Source organism: Nomascus leucogenys, chromosome 7b (assembly GCF_006542625.1).
Source record: "Nomascus leucogenys isolate Asia chromosome 7b, Asia_NLE_v1, whole genome shotgun sequence".
NCBI classification, from domain to species: Eukaryota; Metazoa; Chordata; class Mammalia; order Primates; family Hylobatidae; genus Nomascus; species Nomascus leucogenys.
This window is the reverse complement of record NC_044387.1, coordinates 18,992,162-19,011,514: the sequence shown is the minus strand read 5'-3', so window position 1 is coordinate 19,011,514 and position 19,353 is coordinate 18,992,162. Positions and strand designations below refer to the sequence as shown.

The window sequence follows — 19,353 nt, the reverse complement described above, 5'->3', positions numbered from 1 at the left end:
ATTCAAATATCTGCATTTTAGTCACTTTTCGGTTACTTAACTTTCCCAGTATTTCAATTCCCGACTAGCAAGCCAGGGACAATAATATTCTTGCCTCCTGGAAACATTGTAAGGATACCTTTTTATCCTGCACAATTTAATACAAAATGTCCTGAGAAAGTATATTTTTTTTTTTGTAATTTGAAAAATATTCAAGCAGTTATTGCTTGCTTACTCTTTTTTCTTTATTCCCCAAATGCATTTAACTTATTTAGCTGGAATATGGCTTACTGCTTTCATTCCCAATACAAGTCTCAAACTCATTCCTTTTCCATTGTGGTTTTCTTGTTCGCCCAGCCAACTGAATACTACCTGTTTATTATTTGAAACTCAAGACTGAATCACCCTCACAGGAAGGGCATGCTGCATGCCAAGTTTTTGAACAAATATGTAGGAACAGGACTCTGACTTATAGACAGTTCTTTACTTTACTTTAATTTTGCTTTTATTTTCACTGACAGAAAAATTTTCTGGAGAGTACAATCAAGATAGTGTATCATTAGAAATAACATTAATAGAAGCTTGGTCAGAAATGATAATAGTCATAATAAGCATCTCTCTCACCAAGGCATTCCACACAGAGAGATCACAGCACAATAAATAAAGGATTTCTCATTTGCCACACAACAATAAAACAATTGCAGTAACAAAAATGTGATTTTATAAATGTTCTTATACTAAAAATAAAAGCAAAAATACGAGATCATGCACTGGAGACAAAAGCTAAAAATGAATAGTTATAACAAAAAAAGACAACATTCCAAAAGATTAAAATGTTCAAGTATTGTGAGAGGAAAGGGGAAGATTCAAAATAGAATGGGTTCAGAATAAGTCAACTATATTTACTACCTTAGGAGAGACACTGACATAACTGTTTTTATCCAGTAATATCTTATGCCATTAGAACACGTACTGTTATCCATTTAAAGGACAGATTCCATTTCCTTGCAGCATGTTTCATACTACAAGGGTGGAATACAATTTATTGTTTACCCTAATTATAAGTAGATAATAATATTGTGAGAGAAATATTCTCCGGAACAGGCCGGTGTGATGGCCTGGAACAGTAGGGGCCTGGGAGTCAGGAAACATTGACTTTAGTTCTGTTTTCATCATTGTCTATAAAAAGTTCATTTGAGATAGTCATCTAATAAATAACCTTCAAGATATTTCTCAGTCCTGAAATAAACTTTCACTTTATCTTTCGATTTTCCTATAAGAGTTCAACTATTGGGGCCAGTAGAAAGTAGAGAAAATAACAATAAAATAGCGTAACAATTTTAATGATTCTTAATTTCTAAAAAGTTATTGAAAAAAGTGGGATCACTTAATGGAATTAAGGATTGTATAATGCTTTAGTGGGGTTGTTCATACAACATAATAATTCTTCCCCAACAAAACTAATCTAAGCAGTGCCTTTACACTTTGTGGTTGAATAGTGTATCAGATTTGAACAGTGGCTAGTTTCTATATGACTAGGAAAAAACATGTCTGTCATGGGAGTAAAAAAATAAAATTTGTTTGTTAAATTACACATAAATATAAGGTACAAATGTATTTTTAAAATACAGATTAAAATAATCACACTTGCATTGTGTACATACGAAAATACAGTATTTAATATTCAATATACACAGACACATTTATGATAAATGCAACTATTTGGCAATGCCAGTTCTTTCAGGGTTTTTTGTTGTTGTTGTTGCTCCCTATTTCCATATACATGGAAACAAAAATGCTTCGCTAAAATCTCCTAGCTCTGGCGGACATCTTGAAGCAGTTTGTTAATCTCTGCCACCAGTTCACTGGCATCCATGAGTTCGTGTTTCCCATCATTGAGGTGGTTGAGCACATTGTCAAAATCATCTTCTTCATAATTTTCAGGGATCTCCTCCATGGCTGGCAGCCATTTAGAAGAAGGCTGCACACTGGAGTGAGTTCCAAGTGGCTGCCCACAGTTGTTGGTGGGATTTTGAAAATGTGTACTGGCTGCCCATGCCGCTACCCCCTGTGGGTAACCCACAGTTTTGGCTAGCAAGGGTCCCTTCTTGCGCTCCAGGGAGTTGGACCGATCCACCTCACTGCATTCAGAATAGGTGTCCAGGGAAGGGGGTAAGAGACGCTGGAACACACTGCTCATTTCCGAGAGCAGAGATGATGTGCTGGTATCCCCAGTGTCCTCATCGTTTGGGGAGTCCTTTCCAAAGGTGGAAAAACTCTTCTTCTTTTCACCGGAATCTGCAGGCTGAGCGTCATCCTCAAGACTCTGATGCGGATGCTGCTGCTGGGGTTGCGTTGGGAATTCTTCCCCTGGAATGAACATGTTACTCCTATAATCAGAAGACGGTGAGGGCAGTGGTGGCATCCAGCACTGGTCAGAGTGTCCCAGGACCCTGCACTCCTCCGTGCAGAGTCTCATAGCTGCACTCAAGAAAAACAATGGGAACTCATTATTATACTTAGCACGATTCAAAATGATGCAAAAATGCAATTTTATAATAAAAAATAGAATGAGACAGTTTTAAACTATTTCCATGATGCCAACCTATTATTATACACAAAAGCTGGACTACAATTATGGCTTTAATTTGAACACTGGTTTTATAGACCTCCGTAAGTGTTATCTTCTGGTGTGCTTTTTTTCCTTATTGATCATGTAAGAATATTCTGCTACTTGAATAATGATAAGATGAGTTGATAAAGTATACATGGGAACGACGAGGTGTGAGTGACGAAATAAGTGCTGAACATAAATTCTAAAGAACAGACTTGCAAGGTGAAACCTATAACTTTAGAATGCCACCCATTAATTCTTGTGTAATACATGCCTTTGTGTAACTTTCTCAATATTACTTTAGTTTTAATGGAAGCAATGAGAATATAATAAGCTATAAGGTAATTATACTTATTAATCTCTCTTAAAGATATTACAAATTATTTATTGACTTATTACTTAAAACAGCAGTGAAAAGTATCCTAGCTACTGGTGGCCATCTGCAATTACCCTGTTATGAAGTTTTCTTTTAAAGATTCAAAATATATTTATATTCAAATATACGAAAATGTCATCGAAAGACGAAGAATATGAAAAATCCATTCCTTAGTTCTTACAGATGTTCTAATGCTCTTAGTGGAATATGAGTGGTCACAATCATAGGAAAAAAATAGATATGAGAAAAGCAGGAAAATAAAGAGGAAAAAACCCCTCTATATTTGCCAAATACAATAACTAAGCTACATGACAAAGAAATGAAAAATGTAAAATACACTCTACAAACCATTGACTTATTTCAGTGAGAAATAAGTCTCTTCAGTATTATGATTTCATTTTAGAGCAAAGAGAAGAATGCAGAAAATGCAAAATAATTCTCTTAGATTTAAAAGAACATTAGGTTGTTATTAGCTATACTTATATATTAAGAGCTAATTTTGTAGATCCATCTACTTTAGCAAGATTCCTCTTCCTCCCAAATTATTACTAAAAAGTTGACTCTTGAAGGATGCCCATTCCCCTATTAGAGGAAACAAGTTGTCTGTTGCAGTTACTGTAGTATCACTAGCAACCGGTAAAGTGCCTGCATACAGTAGGTATTCACTACATGTTTTCTAAATAAAACATGAAGAAAATAATGTTGACTTTCTGAAAAAAAAAAGAAGTAATGGTCTTTGATTGAAGGTGTAGAAATTGCTGCTTTTCTCTGCTTGAATCTTTGAGATAATTCTGTTCTTAAACTGCAAGAGTCCCAAATATGGACCTCAAGTTTTAATGAAAAGGAGGAAAATTTGAGGAACAAATTGAGATCAAGTATTGTAAGTGAGAAAAAAGCTGAATCACTAGGAGACTAGAAATACAATGAAGAAGAAAAAAAAGTGGAGAAAGTGTGAACACCAATTCCATGTGAATCAAGGTGGGGAAAGAGAAAGAGGGTAAGCATGAAGAAAAATTGTGCAATTTGTTATGAAAGGTTACATTTAAATAAGCAAGAATGATTTAAGAATAAAAGCTTTTTTAGATTTCCTGACTTCATGCATTATTACTACTTGGAAATATTTACCAACTTTTTTTTAAATTTGATGTGGACAAAACAAAAGTGGTTGAAAGTAATTGGAATAACTTAATAGCAATGAGGTTTTCTCAGCAGCGAAATAACAATCATAGTGGTAATGATTTTTTTTCCCCTTCTTAATTCCCCAGGTCTCTGAAAATGGAACTTGGACCTGCCTCTATTGTCTTACTCATATCCTGTCAGAAGGAAGACGAACAGACCTGCTGACACCTCTTCATTTATTTTATTTAACTCTGTAGTTTTAGGCTTGGGAAGGATTTAGTTGTTTGATTCACTTTATTTTAATGCTTAATGATCGGAGAGAAAGGAGAAATTACTTAGGCTTCTAAGAATACTGAAAATGACCTAGTTTTCTAAAGACCTGAATATAATAAACATATAACCAACAATACAATGCAAAAATACAATCTAGGTAACTAACGCAATCTGAAAGTTCATGCTCAAAAATAAGTTTGGTCATAGAAATTTTTTAAACAGCGAATGTTATTTGCAACTTCATCCCAATAAATAAGTGAAGCTTTAATTATAAAATAATAAATTAACTCAAAACTGAAAAATAATAAGAAAAATTGATGAGAAAAGTCTAATGGAGGGAAGGATGGCAAAAATAAGAGAAATAGAAGAGTAATGGTGCAGAAGAGGGCATTTCTTGCAATTTCACTGATCGTGTCAACCTTGTCCCCAGGGACTTGACTGAAAACATTCTCAATCTGTAAGTAATTCAGTGCCACAAATGTTCCATACTATATCCCAGTGATCAGGGCTTGTTGACAAGTGGTGCAAGTGGCTAATCTTTCTGTTGCTCCTTGAAAGCTTTGCTAGGTAGTTAAGTGTCCTCTGGGGAGGGGGACCATGGTGAAAGGAGAGCATCTTCTTCACCACTATAAGACTAAGAATTTTGTCACTGCACTGCACCTTATTGGTGGGGCAGGAAGCAGATACATAAGAAGAAATATGTATGCCTTGCTTCTGTCAAGTCACTAGTCATCAGGTGATCAATCAGTTATCCGTTATCAGTCTGCTACATGTGAAGTGCAACAATAGCACCCTGCCCTCAAAAGTTGTAAAAAGATATAGCTCTAAGTAAAGTGTAGCAAATGATGTCATAAACACAGGTAAAGTGTCAAACTAGATGATGCTAAGGGCATGTCAAGAAAGGAAAAAAGAGTGGAGGTGGAAGCTGAAATAGTTAAAGAAAGAGCCACCTAAAACAAACTTTGAAAGATGAATAGGATTCAGTTACGCAAAGTGACGAGAAGCCAGTTTTTCGGGTAGGAAGGATACCATGAGCAAAGCATCAGTGCATTAAGTGAGGAGCTGCTGCTACTATAACAAAAGATACAAAGATGGCAACATATGAGAGTTAATAAGCTAAGAGAGGATTCCATTGCCCTTGGAATGCCAAGAGAAATAGTTTAGTTCAGTGTTGCTGGGCAACAAGAGTTAAGTATTGATTTTGAGCCAAAAAATGTGGATTAAAATGCTCTTGAAATGTTGTTCAAGCTGTACGAAAGAAAGATTTGACAAAGGGAGGAGCTACTAGACAGTGAATATCAGTTTGCACACTCATACACTAAACCTGTCATGGAAGAAAGGCCAGAACAGATGGGCTTTCGTGGATACCTGCCATGAGAAAGGAGAGAACATAGAATTTAAAAAGAATGTTTAAAGTAAGTAATCGGAGATGACAGACTGATGAAAAGTGGATTGGACTCAATCAAGAAAAATGAGTATCACAAGAAACAAAATCAAACGGCTGTATAAATCATCCTGGTGAAGGGAATGCAATGGAAAATGGGGATTTTTGCAGGCATATGCTTAGTGTTATAGTTCAAAGTTGAATGAGTAAGAAAGTATGTTGGCAAACATGAGCCAACAGACAAAAAATGCATACCAATTTAACTGCTCAAAATGCAGGATATTTGTGTGGGAATTAATAGCGTGAATGACCAGAAATGACCCTGTTGGCAGGCAATGCAACATAACATAATCTGTATTTGTTCAAAGTCTAAGGCAGAAAAACAGTTGGAACAAGACACTTTAGTCCTAGAAATATAAATGCTTTGGAAACTCTGCTGATCTCTTTTAATGGCATTCAGATGTGGACTTACATTTTTCTCTACTTGGGATATTTCCTGGGAATATAAATTTACATAGCACAAGTTTTACACCCTATTATGCCTCCAGAAGTTGCCACGGTAAATAATAAACTGGAATATGTGTCATCATAATTATATTCATAAATAAGGGATAGTTATCTTTGTATAGATACACAGTATGCATATCGCAGTCTACAGTAGTCAAACATGAATATACTTTGCGGACCATTGGTGACTTCCTGGTGCTCTATGCCTCCAGGATAGCTTTGACCACACCTCAGATGGAGGCAGGTACCTAGTAAGGCAGAAATGTATCTACTATAATATATTTTGTTGTAACATAATGTTATGCACAAGCAAAATAACTCTCCAGCCACACCCATGGTTAAGTGTGATTGTGCAAATATGAGATTGTTTTTTACAAAATTGTCTCATGTTAAGTGGAATTATTAATGATGATATAAAGGTGAACTCCTAATTTTGAAAAGAAATGTGATACTGATGGAGCTTAATGTCACTCACTAAACACAACTCACTGTTTTCTACAGTTTATCTATGTCTACCTATTGTTTCCCCAGTGTCTTTATTTCTTAACATCTATTGTTACTACTGTAATTATTATTATTATTATTTACTCCAAGTGCTAGAAAACTTTCTTGCCACAAACTTATGTGGAGGTGGCAACTTAGAAAATATAAGAAAAAGTAAAAGAACTTTGACCTAAAAAATAAACTTTATAATTAGCTATTAGATTTCTACAATTTCAGAATTAAAAGGGACTTTAGGATCATTTAATCCCCAAAATACCGAGGTTATGTAATAACAGCAGCTATTCAGTTAACTATGCTGATAAATTTAAATTTCAATGAATAAACATTATACAAATCTAAAAATATATAATACAATATTGATGTCATGCCCACTATGTTACTTTTCTGTTTAATGAAATGAAATTACATTATTTAAAATCAAGGATTAATACTCAAAATTAGAGTTCTGTCAGGATCACACAAATGTAGTTTAGCCAACTCCTTTATTACACAAGTAAGAATAATAAAACGATTGTCTTTGAGCAAAGTGTCTGATTCTAAATATAGTCTACTAAATTTTCAGAGATTTCTCTTCAAATTGGTCAAGAAAGTCTATGCATTAAAAACAAAAACAAAAAACAGACACCATGACTGTGCAAACAGGTTCTCAGGTACACTGCACACCTTATTGTCTCTAGAAGTCCCCCCTACACATTCATCCTGTGAGGTGTATTACAGTATCTATTACTGTAATAACAGAATTAAATAATCAATATTTAATAGTTATGGGGTATGTCATAAGTCTTTAGAACATAAGAACAATTAGGACACTCTATTTAAAAACAATTACTACAACAACAAAAACCTGTTACTTCACCTACTTGATAGATTAGTGTTTAAGAATGTGGGGATTGGTCCAAATCTCACTCTCCCGTGTACAAACTGCCTGATTTGAGATGCATTCTCTAACCTTTATAAGTTTCAGTTTCCAAATCTTAAAAAAAAAAAAAAAAAAAAAAAAAGAAGCCTGTTACTACTGTCCCTACTACTAATTCCTGGCAAAGCATTAGGAGAAGCAGTGCAGGTATCGAACTCTGCATGGGCCTGGAGTAAACCTGGGGGCATAGTTGGTAACTACTATTGCTACTACTATTCCTAATATTAATACTGCTCTGGCTACTGCCATCACTACTTCACTTATGAGTGCTCGAGTTTCTATTCACAGTGGTCCTTTGGTATCCAAAGGGGATTGATCCAGGCCCCCTGTGGATACAAAATTGGGTTACTTATATAAAATGGTATGGCAGTTATACAGAGCCTACGCACATCCTCCCAAATACTTTAAATCTTCTCTAGGTTACTAAAAATACCTCGTAAATGTAAATGCTATGTAAATAGTTGTTATACTGCATTGTTTTTTATTCGTATTGTTTTTTATTGTCGTATTGCTATTTTTATTGTTTAATCCAAATACTTTCAATTAACGGTTGAATCTATGGATGTGGAACCTGCAGATATGGAATGTCAGCTATATTGATTTTCTTGAATTCCTGTAGCTGTCTGAGGCTCCCTCATGTTTATTTCCTCAACTCTCTTACTTATCTGTATTTAAAAATAGAGGTGCAATGGAACTAAGATGGGTGATATTGTGTTGTTCTATCTTTCATATATCAAATAGCAGTCATTGATCCACATTCAGTGAAACTTAGAAATATAGGTAGCCAAAAGAACATATGTATGTATTCCTAAGGTTGATTTAATATTGCAGTCTTTAGTAGTGGGGCTGCTAGGATAATATAATCAGTATTTACTCAGTTCAGAGAGTTTCTATTGCAGAATTAGAGGGAAGAAACTGCAAGGAAAACGTGGTTCAAAACCTAATAGCATCTCTTCTATCTAGCTATGTACTTAAAAATTCCACTCTTGGGTCTCTGTGCCTCTTCTACTATAGCAAAATGAAATGTTGGCAAAAATATTCTGTGCTTACCACCTACAAAGAGGCATTCCTTCTCCTATTTTTAATGCTTGAAGTATACAATTTCTAGTGTATTTTAGTCTCTGACTTTGTGAGTTGGTGCCCATCACAGGAAATGCATCCTCCAAATTACAGTCCAGTTCACCACTCTGCGCCAAAACAGTGTAACTGAATAAAAACCACCACCCAATAATTTTGCAGAGTTACACAACCGTGTTCTATGGCTGTATCAGATGAGGTGGAAAGAGGAGGAAAGTGGTTTGTTTTTTTGATTTTTCCCCACGCCTTTCTTCTCGTCCTATGAAGCTGTCATGCTCACTCTTTCTCTTCCAACCGCTTAATGAAATTTAAGACAACAGTGTTAAAATGTTTCAGTTTCTGTTCATTACTAAACAGTGATGAACATACTATAAAACATATTATAAATACTTTAGTGCAAGGGACAAATAAAGAAGAAATATAAGCATGAGAGAAATTTTTCATTTTACTGGTGTCACGGTAGACCTGAAAATAAAGATTTATCTATCACTACCCTCTTACCTGCTGGAATTCTTCCATCTGTGAGAAACAGGTCGCTGAATCCTTCACCCAGCAGCCTATCTATTGGAGAATCTCGCCCCAAATCATAATCACTGTCTCCTGCCTCACTGTCACCACGGCCACTGTCTTTTAAGCTAAATTTGTCCATGTCTTGAAGGGCATATCTGGAAAGATAAATCAGAAAAAATAATTACAGTTTTTACTCTTCAGCATTTATATTGAGACTTAACAGGTAACACAAGAATAATTCATACCTATAGCTCCTGGAATATTTGTTTCCTCGAAAACTTGGTCTTGGTTGATATTGCCCCTGGTGAAGCATTGAAAGAAGCTGAGAGACCTGCTGGAAACCAAATAGACAGAACTGATTCCTGGAAACAAGCCTCTAAACACTCACAATCTTTAAGCAAGAAAAGCAGTTACTTGCTGTTTCAACTAAGTAATTGAACATATTATCTCTATTTAAAAGATTTGCAAATGCTGGACTGTGGCGGACCACGCAGCCAGCTATGAACTATAACTAAAATATATTTCAGAGAGATTTGGATGATCTAACACAACTGACTTTTACTTTGTGAAAGAAGACTTCCTTTCAAATTTATAATTCAGATAAAGTGACCACCTGTAAAAATACATGGAAAATACATACAACACTGTAACGCATGTAGTTTAAAAAATGTCAGGGAATCTTCCAAACTTGGACAAACATAGCATGCATTGAAATAGAAGTCTGAAGGCCTCAGTTTTTTTATTTGTTCAGTAAAGACTATAACCTTGAAAATAAAGCAAGTCTCTACTTTTTGGCTTCCCATTATTTTAATCTGGGAAGTAAGGGGACTCTACATAGTCCTTTGTGACCTTCACATTTATTTTTCAATATTATACATATTATATGCAAGTTATTTACTTAAGGAAAACTAAAAACAGTATGCTAAAGTGTGCATCTTTGCTACAATTCACAATGTAACTTGTATCCTACTTAATTTGCACAGTATTAGTATTGTTACTTATTAATGAAAACATTTAAGGACCAGTAAACACAATTCCTGAACACTAACACCTAACATTGCAATGAATTGATGTGGTTTATGATCTTACCTCAACAGCAGGAGTGGCGTGGGTGAGTTCTAATGAGAAATTCTCTGGCACGTGGTTTGATGAGATTGTCACCAAACTGTTGAGTGACTGGTGACTGTTGTGACTCTGCCGACTGCCCATCTGCCCTCTTTCTAAAGTAGGAGATGAAGATGGAGACGATCTGTGATGAGATCTGATGGGCAGAGTGCCATTTATGGTGGGCACCAATGTGATGTCCCCTTTGTGAATCTGCCGGGATGGCCGTTTTGGGTGGTGCTGGTAAGTTGATTCGGCCACCCTGCAGTTATAGGATCTAGTGTCTTTCTTCTCGCGGTTACACCTAGTTGCAAATAGCACCATAATAACCAACAACACTGCACAAATTGCTCCTAAGGAAATAATTATTATCATGGAGACATCCAAGGATGCCTGGCTTACTGAAGTCATTGCTGTACTTGTCACCGACTCTGCATATTCAAAAATCATGCACTTCAGGAGGACTTTGGTATGTAGCTGAGGATTGCCTTTGTCCTGAATGATAACTGACAGCTCCCATTCTGTGTAGGGAACAGAATCCATGCTAACGTTGGTATGGATGTCACATGATCGTGGATCAATTATGAAGATATTCTCCTCATTACCTGCTACTATGGCACAGCTGAGTTCAGCATTCACACCAGAGTCTCTGTCAATTGCCCTTATTCTTGTGACATGAAAGCCACTTTCAGCCCCTTTGGGAATGGTGATTTCTGCCGTATTATTACGCAATGCAGGCCCTATAACCACAGGAACGTTGTCATTTTCATCAATGATGGTGAGCACAACTGTGGTATTGCTTACCAGTTGCTTTGGGCTTCCTCCATCTCTTGCTTCTACCACAAAAGTGATCTGATTCACTTCTTCATGATCAAAGATTCTGAGGGCATAGATGGCTCCATTAGATGGGTCAATGGTTACATATGTAGTTATGGAACTTCCTAGAATAAAACTCTCCAAGATGGTGTATGTCACTTGCCCATTTTCTCCAAGATCAGGATCTGTGGCCGTAACAGTGGTGATATATGCCCCTGGTGAGTTGTTTTCTGAAATTACAAATTCATATCGGCTTCTCTGGAAGTGGGGTGGATTGTCATTGATATCATTGATTTGAACTGTAAAATGTTTCACTGTAGAGAGACTGGGTGTCCCCTTGTCCTCAGCGATTACAGTCAAACTATATTCAGATCTCTTTTCTCTATCCAGCGTGGCATTAGTTAAGATTAAATAATTGTTTTCATACGTCTTCTGAAGTTTAAAGTGACCATGTCCATGAAGCTTACAAACTATTTCTCCATTCAGCCCAGAATCCTTGTCCTGAACTCTGACCAAAGCAACAAATGTATCAATAGGATCCCCTTCAAAAATATAAGATATTTCTTCTTTTCCAGGGGACATGAGGTTGATGTTAATTTCAGGTTTATTGTCATTAACATCCACAACCTTAATTATAATTTTGCAATGGGCTGGGATTGAATTTGGACCCAAATCTTGAGCCTGAACATCAATCTCATAGGATTTGGTGATTTCATAATCCACTTGCTTGAAAAGAGTCAAATGTCCTCTTTCGGAATCAATTTTAAAAGTCTCCATAATTTTGGGAGACACATGACTGCTGAAGGAATATACAATTTTCCCATTAGCGCCCTCATCTGGATCCGTGGCATTCAGATCTAAGAGCAAAGTGCCAACCGGGGAGTTTTCTAAGAGTTGTATTATATAAGATTGCTGCTCAAAAGCAGGGCTGTTGTCATTGGAGTCTGAAATGCTTATTTTTAGTATGGATGAGCCAGACCTCTGAGGCACTCCCATGTCTGAGGCAGTGAGCTGAAGCTCGTAGCTTGACTTCAGCTCCCGATCTAACTCTCTGACCACTATGAGTTCTGCATACTTGGCTCCATCAGTCCTGGTCCGAACCTCGATATTAAAAAAATCATTGGCAGAGAGCGAGTATGTGTGGAGGGAATTTTCCCCAACATCTGGATCAAATGCACTGTCCAGGGGAATGCGAGTCCCAACTGCTGCACTCTCAGATATCTCAATAGGTATGAGAGATCTTGAAAACTGGGGAGAATTGTCATTAATATCCAGCACTTCAACTTCAATATGGAAAAGCTGCAGATGCTCTGTGGGTAGAGTGATCACATCAAACTCTATGGAACAGTTCAAGTTTTTCTGGCATAGTTGTTCACGGTCAATTGTAGCCCCTATGCTGATTTCCCCATTATCCTCGTTTACTACAAGCAGAGGAGAATTTCCCCTCTGCATGGCTCGAAATCGAACAGTGGAAGGATTAGGTAGCTTCAATAAAACATCAGCCACATCCTCTGATAGTCTTGCAATTACTGATCCAACCCTCTGTTCCTCATAAATCCTATATTTCAAATTCTTGCCCAGTACATCGTGGTTGAAAGATGCTATCAGGAGTGCAAAAACAAACCTAAAGTGCATTTTAGCATTCATTTGGTGCATTGGTCAGTTTATGAGATTTCCCTCACAGAGCAAGTTAAAACAGCAAAGCAATTGCCTCAACTTCCTTTGGCAACTTAAAGCTACATTTGGTACTTGAAACTTGAAAGCGTCTCTTAATAACACAGCACAGCAATTAACAGCTCGCAAACTTTTGTTTTATACACACCGTGTCACGACTTCCAGATACCTTCGGCATGGAGTCCAGTCCTTGCGTTTGTTTGGTCGTTCGTCCTCTTTCCAGGCAGGAGAGTGTCACCTCCGCGTTTTCTCCCTTGTGTAGTCGGAATCCATCTATTGCAGGGTGCCGGCGGAGTCTGCAGTGTGTCTTTCCTGAGCGATTCTTTCTCCCTTTAGCTGCTCGGCTGCAGACTAAACACCCGTGATTGCTGACTCCAGTCTAAAATCTGTACAACTTCACTTCAACTCAGACAAAGCTCTTGCCCAGCGTGTGTTGAATCGCTTCCAGCCAATCAGCGTGCTTCCAAATCAAAAGCTGATGGAGTCACCCAAGGAGGGAGGGCGAGAGTGGAGGGTGGGAGAGAGAAAGAGACCGAGAAGGAGGAAGGCGGGGGTGGGGGCGCGAGAGAGAGAAGGGGAGACGGGCTGGTGGGGGCTGGGGGAGGAGATGGCAGCCAGTCCTTCCCTGCTCCTTGCTTCTTCCTCCCCACTCCCCCTCCGCCTTTCAATCTACTGAATTCACTTTCTCTGAGCGTGCCATGACAAAGGGGAGACAAATTAGAGAAGAAAAACTTTAAATCAACTTCTGGTCGCCTTTATTTATATGGCACGTTAAATTCTTCTTGTTTTCTTAATTGCCCTTTCTTCTGCCACAGACATGTAATCATCTTGCTTTTCATAGTCCTTAAGTGCTAGTTTAACTTAAAATACCTCTAAGTGCGTTTTGTTGGTGAAGGAATTTAATACAATTTGAAAACTTGCTTCTAATTATGCTTCTCAGACCACCTCCTTCCCCATTCCCTCTGTAAATACTTGGGCCTTTCTCCTTCTAGGAGCACAAGCAGATTTTCTTGGGGCTCTGTTTTTAAAGAATGGAGCAAGTAAAGAGGTTTCATTTTCTGTTTTCTTTCATCTTTATTCTTTGAAGATAAAAAAAGGGCTATCTTGCACTCTTGATTTCCCTTAATTAGCAAGACTTAAAGGAACACCTCAGAATTTGGAACTAATTAACAATATAGTTCTACCTTGTATGACTTCTTTCCTTGAGTTTGGGCAAAATTGTTTGTAATATTTCTTTGTACTGTACTTCAGAAAAATCCTATTTTTCTTGGGTGAAAGACACCGCAAGCTTTAGCATGCCAATTTCTACCAAAAGGCACTATCTATACATGGCTAGTATTCGCAGTGAATACTGGGGGGACAAGGACTCAATAGTTTACAAGTCAAATTTTTATAATATATGCATTATTTATGAAAACACTTCAGATACGTATTTTAAAAACCCCAAAGCTTCTTTACACTGACAAATCAAATGCGTGAGCTGAAAATTGCATTTTGTGTGCATCAACATGCTAGGAAATATCATGGGAGGCTTGTGCTCTATCCAGGTCACAGAAACTGATACGGTATTCTTATTTGAAAATATGATTATTTATGATGTTCTTTCTGCTCTGCAATTCCTTTTAAGTTTATCATCGTGGCTCCATTTTTGCTGCTTTTTTTCATACCTTTTGCATTATTCCTCAGCTGTCTTCGTCTGCTTGCATATTTGCTGTTTCACATAATCTCATTGTCACTTTTTTCCATTTATTTTTTCCCACTCTCTATTTTGCCCACCAGAAACATATAAAAAAAGTAATTTTCTGATTTTTCCACTTTGCTTACTCTCAGCAGAGCTCAGCTAAAGTCACTAAGAAGGCTCTTTCCAAAAAAGAAAGCAGAGGAGTCTCAGCGTGAATTCTCCTTCTTTTTAGGCATTCAAAAGCATTTTATAAGCCATTGTCTTTTTTTCCCCCTCCTGAAACCAGTGCTGTGTGGCAAATTGTGCAGAATAGAAATGCCTATAATGAATGTATTTAGTACTGGGTCACGCTGATGAACATTCTGCCCCCATGAATAATACTGTTTTACAAGTTTGTAGCCCTTTCAAATTGCTGATCCCCAAACCCTATAGGCAAACTAGGAAAACTACCACAAGCAAGGGGGACTTTAGAAACCCATAGCCATCTGGCCTAGATCTCTAACAATCTGAGCCAATAAGTATATCAATTCAGGCTTTAGTGAACCCCTTTGCAAACACCAAAAGAGCAAAGAAAGGAATTAGTGACTATTCAAAGTTGGGGTGAGAATTCAAAGGTAACCTAATTCCATTAGTTCTAGGAAAATTTTCTTTGAGAATTTGATAAGTCTACCCCCCAAAAAAACTCCAAGAGCAGTGGATTTGACTACCTTGATTCAGATTTTTTTATGCTTAAAAAGTAAAAATAATAAAAAGTTATTTTGTTTCTGACAGTGGGCTTGAACAGAAACAATCATTGTGAAAAAGAGCTTCAGTGTAACTTACTGAAATATTAAATAAGTTGTAAATTAATATAACCTCCAAAATGATATGTTTCTATGAGTAAGTATTTAAAGAATTTGGCATTCTTTCACCAACAATGGCTTTTTTCATTTGCAATATCATCCTTACCACATATTATTTCCTTTTCAGCTTCCCAATCTCTTCCTGAGAAGTCACATGTATCTACTCAAAAGTGATGCGCTTTTGATTTATCCTTGGTATGCACTGATCTGTTCTTTACACTTTTTTCCCCAAAAGTACAGAATTAAAAAGAAATCTTTTGTTTGTAATATTGTATCACTGGTTCTAACAATTTAAAATTTCCTCATTTGGTATCCCTGAAAAGATAACAAAAAACTATCTCCCAGACTATTTACTATCCATGAAAGGGTTTATATCAGGGGAGAAAAACTGATAAACTTCTATTAGCTGTTATCTAATGATGACCTGATTGAACTTCATCCTTCTGGAACTTGATGAAGTCATGAAAAAGGGGTAGACCCTCTAAACAACTTCTCAGATAACCAGTAAGGGAGAGTTGATTGAATGTTTCTTAAAGTCCACCCTCTTTTGATATGGCAGTCTTTGTTGACAAAGAAAGGAAGTGGTTCCTCTTGAAGACTGTGCCCTCTTGAGTGATGTTAAGCACAGCAGCAAAGTGCTTCTAAGCTTCTAGAGGCAAATCGCAGATACATCCACCCTGTTGTGCATATTTTATCTATGAAGCTCCTTTTACCACTTCAGTTTAATTGGGCTGAAAACTGCTAAACCTAGATAAAAGATATCAACCGGCATTTACAATACATCCTTTCACCTCTAATAACACTTTCACCACGCCATTTACTTTTATTACTTTTGTTCTAAGGAAAATTAAGCTTTGTAATTCTAAATTTTGAATGATTTTGTTCCTATTCAAGAGGAAGGAAAGCATAGAACTAAATTGTAAGCCTCAAATTTGTCTGCATTACATGAAGAAAAATGTCTCTTTTGGTACTGGAATACAAGATGAAAGTCACTAAAATTTCTTACACACAGATATATATTTTGTTTTTTGATTTTTTGCTATTAATTTATATTTTATTAGAGCATATGAGATAAAAAGGTAGGTTAATAAATATTCACTTTTATCTCACTATATGTCTTTCCTACCATCAAAATAATGACATGAGACTTACAATCTTCTGGTTGATTGGTATAGTTCACAATCTTTCCTCATAGCATTTGTTGTGAAACATAGAAGAAAATCACGGTCCTGCTTGACACCATATGGCTGTAACAGGCCTAAATAATTACTCTGCATCCTGGGAAATTAGGGACAAAGGCTTTTCCAGACAAAGGTTAGTAAAGTTAAGGAATTCCAAGACTTTAGACCTGCTTAAGATAAAGAGCTTGCTTGGCTTTTTGTATGAGCCCAACAACTGTGGGTACCACCAGTTGGCAGTTATGTAATCCTGGACAAATTATTTAACTTCTCTGCAAATGTATAATCCTCTATGAGGTGGGAGTAACAATAATTTACTCTAAAAAGTTCTTTTAAGAATTTCAATGACTGGGGCTTTCCACAAAGGCTGGCCCAGTAAACATACAACAAAGGTTAGTTTCCTTTTCTTCACCTGTGTGTGTCTGTTTTCCTCCTAACATTCATTGAAGAAGAACAAAATGTGGATTATAGCCACAGAACTTGGTGCTTCTCAGACTTTTGGTTTAGATGCATACATAATTTTATGTTGAAAAGATAAAGCTCTCTTCATCTTGACTTATAAAGGTCACCTGTGAAACATAATTGACAAAACTAATAGTATTGAACTGTGATGGTCTTGAAAACTTGCTGCTTTCCTGAAGAAAATTCCAATACCTACCAACTATACTCAACTATACCTCCAAGCCCTAAACCATAGAAACATATCTACAATTACAATTAGAAGTCTACCAGGTGCTTATTTTTCTTTTATATTTGATAGTATACACATCTATTTGCCTGTTCTCAAGGCTTTTGCACTAAACAGTTGTTTCTTTAAATTTCATGTGAAACTATAGCAGGAAGACAAAAGGATAGGATTTGATGTATCATGGCAGTGACAAGGAAATATAAAATTTGTCAAATAAGATTTTTATTTAAAAACCAACCTTAGGCCTTTTATCAATCACATTACATCTCTCTATGTTGTTCTTCCTTTATTCCATTTACTAATAGATTTAAGAATATAATAATGAAAAGTCACCGAACAATATGAACTCTTTATGAGACAAAATTTATCAACATGAGATCAAAGGTTGGGAAATGAAAATAGATTCCAAACTATCTTTAGATGTGTGTAACAGAAATAGACTTTACTTGAATTCTGATCAAAACTGAATGTGCTAAGTGCCCACAGGAGGCCCACGCAGCTGGAAGCATAGCTGTGCTAGGGTCGGGAGGCAGCACAAACCAGGGGCCAAGAAGAGTTGGAGTCCATGAAATACAGTGACAGGTGCTAGGTCAATTTTGTCTGAGTGGGCAATCAGTATTTAGGATGTCCTGCCAAAGGTAATATGCCAAGTTCCATCAGGTGACTTAGGGTCTAGCAAAAGGTAATCCATTGAGTCCAGATGAAAGGCATGTAGGTGAGCTGCTATTCCAAACAATAGGACTTCCTTCAGGACTTCCAAACAAGGCAGGTTATGAAATTCAGGATTAAAATAGGGAGAACAAAACAAGCACCTAGAGGTTCGGTGTTTTACAAACGGGCACTTACGAAAATCCTCCTCAAAACTGGAGACCAGATTGCAAAGTTAAACTAGATGGCAGCAAAATTGACTTTTAGGATTATTCATCTGAATTCCTTAAATTCTTTCTTTTCAGTACAGTACCTCGAGGCAAAAAACTAAGCCTACAAAGTGTCTTCCTATAGTTGCAGCTGAGAAGATTTGTGGAAATGGGTGGTGGGGAGACTAAACCCTTAAGTGACTTGAGTCTCAATTTTTAGTTTAAGCGTTGCCATTCAATGTGTGGGCTCTAAAGCAGCAGCATGTGCATTAGCTGGAAGCTTGTTGGAAATGTAGAATCTCAGACCGTACCCCAGACCTACTTAAACAAATTCTGCATTTATTTATTTTTTTTATTATACTTTAAATTCTAGGGTACATGTGTACAACGTGCAGGTTTGTTACATATATATACATGTGCCATGTTGGTGTGCTGCACCCATTAACTCGTCATTTACATTAGGTATATCTCCTAATGCTACCCCTCCCCTCTCTCCCCACCCCACGACTGGCCCCGGTGTGTGATGTTCCCCACCTTATGTCCAAGTGTTCTCATTGTTCAGTTCCCATCTATGAGTGAGAACATGCAGTGTTTGGTTTTCTGTCCTTGTGATAGTTTACACAGAATGATGGTTTCCAGCTTCATCCATGTCCCTACAAAGGACATGAACTCATCCTTTTTTATGGCTACATAGTATTCCATGGTGTATATGTGCCACATTTTCTTAATCCATAAGATTTAAGTACCGTCATGTCAGAAGTTTCACCACTTCATTCAGATTACTCTTCTTGGCAATGTCTCAAAATTTAATATACATAGGAATCACCAGAGGACCTTATTAAAATGCAGAATTTCTTGACCAACCCAAATGACCATCAACAAATTCTGCATTTTAATAAGGTCCTCTGGTGATTCCTATGCACATTAAATTCAGAGACGTTGCTAAGAAGAGTAATCTACTGAGTGAAGTGGTGAAACTTCTGACATGATGGTACTTAAATCTTACGTGCTGTGAGATTTTTCTCCTCCAGGGAGTTTAGAGACAATTGGCACATGGAGAAGATTACCAGAAAAAGGGCCAGAGCTAAGACCTCATTAATTCAAGAATATAAGTAGAAGTGATATAAGAAAACTTAGCTGTTTAGTTAAATTCACAGAAGAGAAGGGAAATTAAGCTTCCCTCTGGATCTAGGGTTTTATAGCAGCTATCACCCAGTTTATCCATTAGGCAGTACAGTTTCCATCAGCAAGGAA

At 36.9% G+C, this 19,353-nt stretch overlaps 1 protein-coding gene across 3 annotated transcripts; it reads right to left on the bottom strand.

Moving 5' to 3' along the window:
- Nucleotides 1–454: 454 nt before the first annotated feature.
- On the bottom strand, nucleotides 455–13,241 carry PCDH18 (protocadherin 18). Of its 3 annotated transcripts, XM_012507634.2 has the most exons (5): nucleotides 13,002–13,241; nucleotides 10,349–12,489; nucleotides 9,505–9,590; nucleotides 9,251–9,414; nucleotides 455–2,460 (listed from the first exon to the last, which is right to left on the bottom strand). In XM_012507634.2, exons 2-5 carry the CDS (start codon nucleotides 12,173–12,175, stop codon nucleotides 1,793–1,795), a joined length of 2,745 nt encoding a protein of 914 aa, XP_012363088.2. In that variant the 5' UTR covers nucleotides 12,176–12,489; nucleotides 13,002–13,241; the 3' UTR covers nucleotides 455–1,792. The 3 variants fall into 3 exon arrangements, with proteins under 3 accessions (XP_012363088.2, XP_003264715.2, XP_012363087.2); XM_003264667.3 differs by having other exon boundaries at nucleotides 9,505–9,593; nucleotides 10,349–13,241; XM_012507633.2 differs by having other exon boundaries at nucleotides 10,349–13,241.
- Nucleotides 13,242–19,353: the final 6,112 nt, after the last annotated feature.